The sequence below is a fragment of the Fulmarus glacialis genome, unplaced genomic scaffold (assembly GCF_000690835.1).
Source record: "Fulmarus glacialis isolate BGI_N327 unplaced genomic scaffold, ASM69083v1 scaffold23691, whole genome shotgun sequence".
Taxonomy (NCBI): domain Eukaryota; kingdom Metazoa; phylum Chordata; class Aves; order Procellariiformes; family Procellariidae; genus Fulmarus; species Fulmarus glacialis.
This window is the reverse complement of record NW_009195006.1, coordinates 5,822-6,335: the sequence shown is the minus strand read 5'-3', so window position 1 is coordinate 6,335 and position 514 is coordinate 5,822. Positions and strand designations below refer to the sequence as shown.

Sequence of the window (514 nt, the reverse complement as noted above, 5' to 3'; positions counted from 1 at the left end):
GCAGCCATGGTGGGTTTGCAGGGCTGCCCTAGCATCCATGCAGTTGACTCCCATCCTCTCGTCTTTGTCTCCTTTGCAGAAGGACACTCCAGCTCTTCATTTCACGCAGGTAAGTGTGCTCAGCCAAGACTGTTGCTTTTGTGTCCCCTCTGCGTTGGGGCTACCAGCCTGCTCCAGCCTTGCCCCATCTCCCTCAGCTGGCAGCCGCAGGAGAACGTCCCCAGTGTAATGTGCCTGTGCTTGGCTTGCAGGGGACGTGCTGGCCGTGCTCTTTGGGGTGCTCTTTGCCATCACGGCGCTGGCCTTCCTGCTGTACATCTACAAGCACCGCAGCCAGAACACACGGTGAGTGATGGGGAGCTGCAGGAGAAGAGGGCCCAAGGGGTAGCATGGGTCTGGGGCATGAGAAGAGGGGTTAAGGGCGATCTCTCGGGCAGCAAGATGGGTTAGCAGGCCCCCCCCCGCCTGCTCTAACACTCCCCCCCTTCCTCCCCCACCCGGCTGGACTCGCCCA

At 61.1% G+C, this 514-nt stretch overlaps 1 protein-coding gene across 1 annotated transcript in view; it reads left to right on the top strand.

The window, feature by feature from the left end:
• LOC104084217 (carbonic anhydrase 9-like) overlaps window positions 1-349 on the top strand; it is a gene marked incomplete at its 5' end in the record, with an annotated part of 9,325 nt that extends 8,976 nt beyond the window's left edge. Inside the window, 2 exons of the mRNA XM_009587966.1 lie at window positions 80-109; window positions 252-349. Coding sequence (XP_009586261.1) covers window positions 80-109; window positions 252-349 — 128 coding nt within the window. The remainder of the gene's footprint in view (window positions 1-79; window positions 110-251) is intronic.
• Between the last annotated feature and the right edge of the window lie 165 nt (window positions 350-514).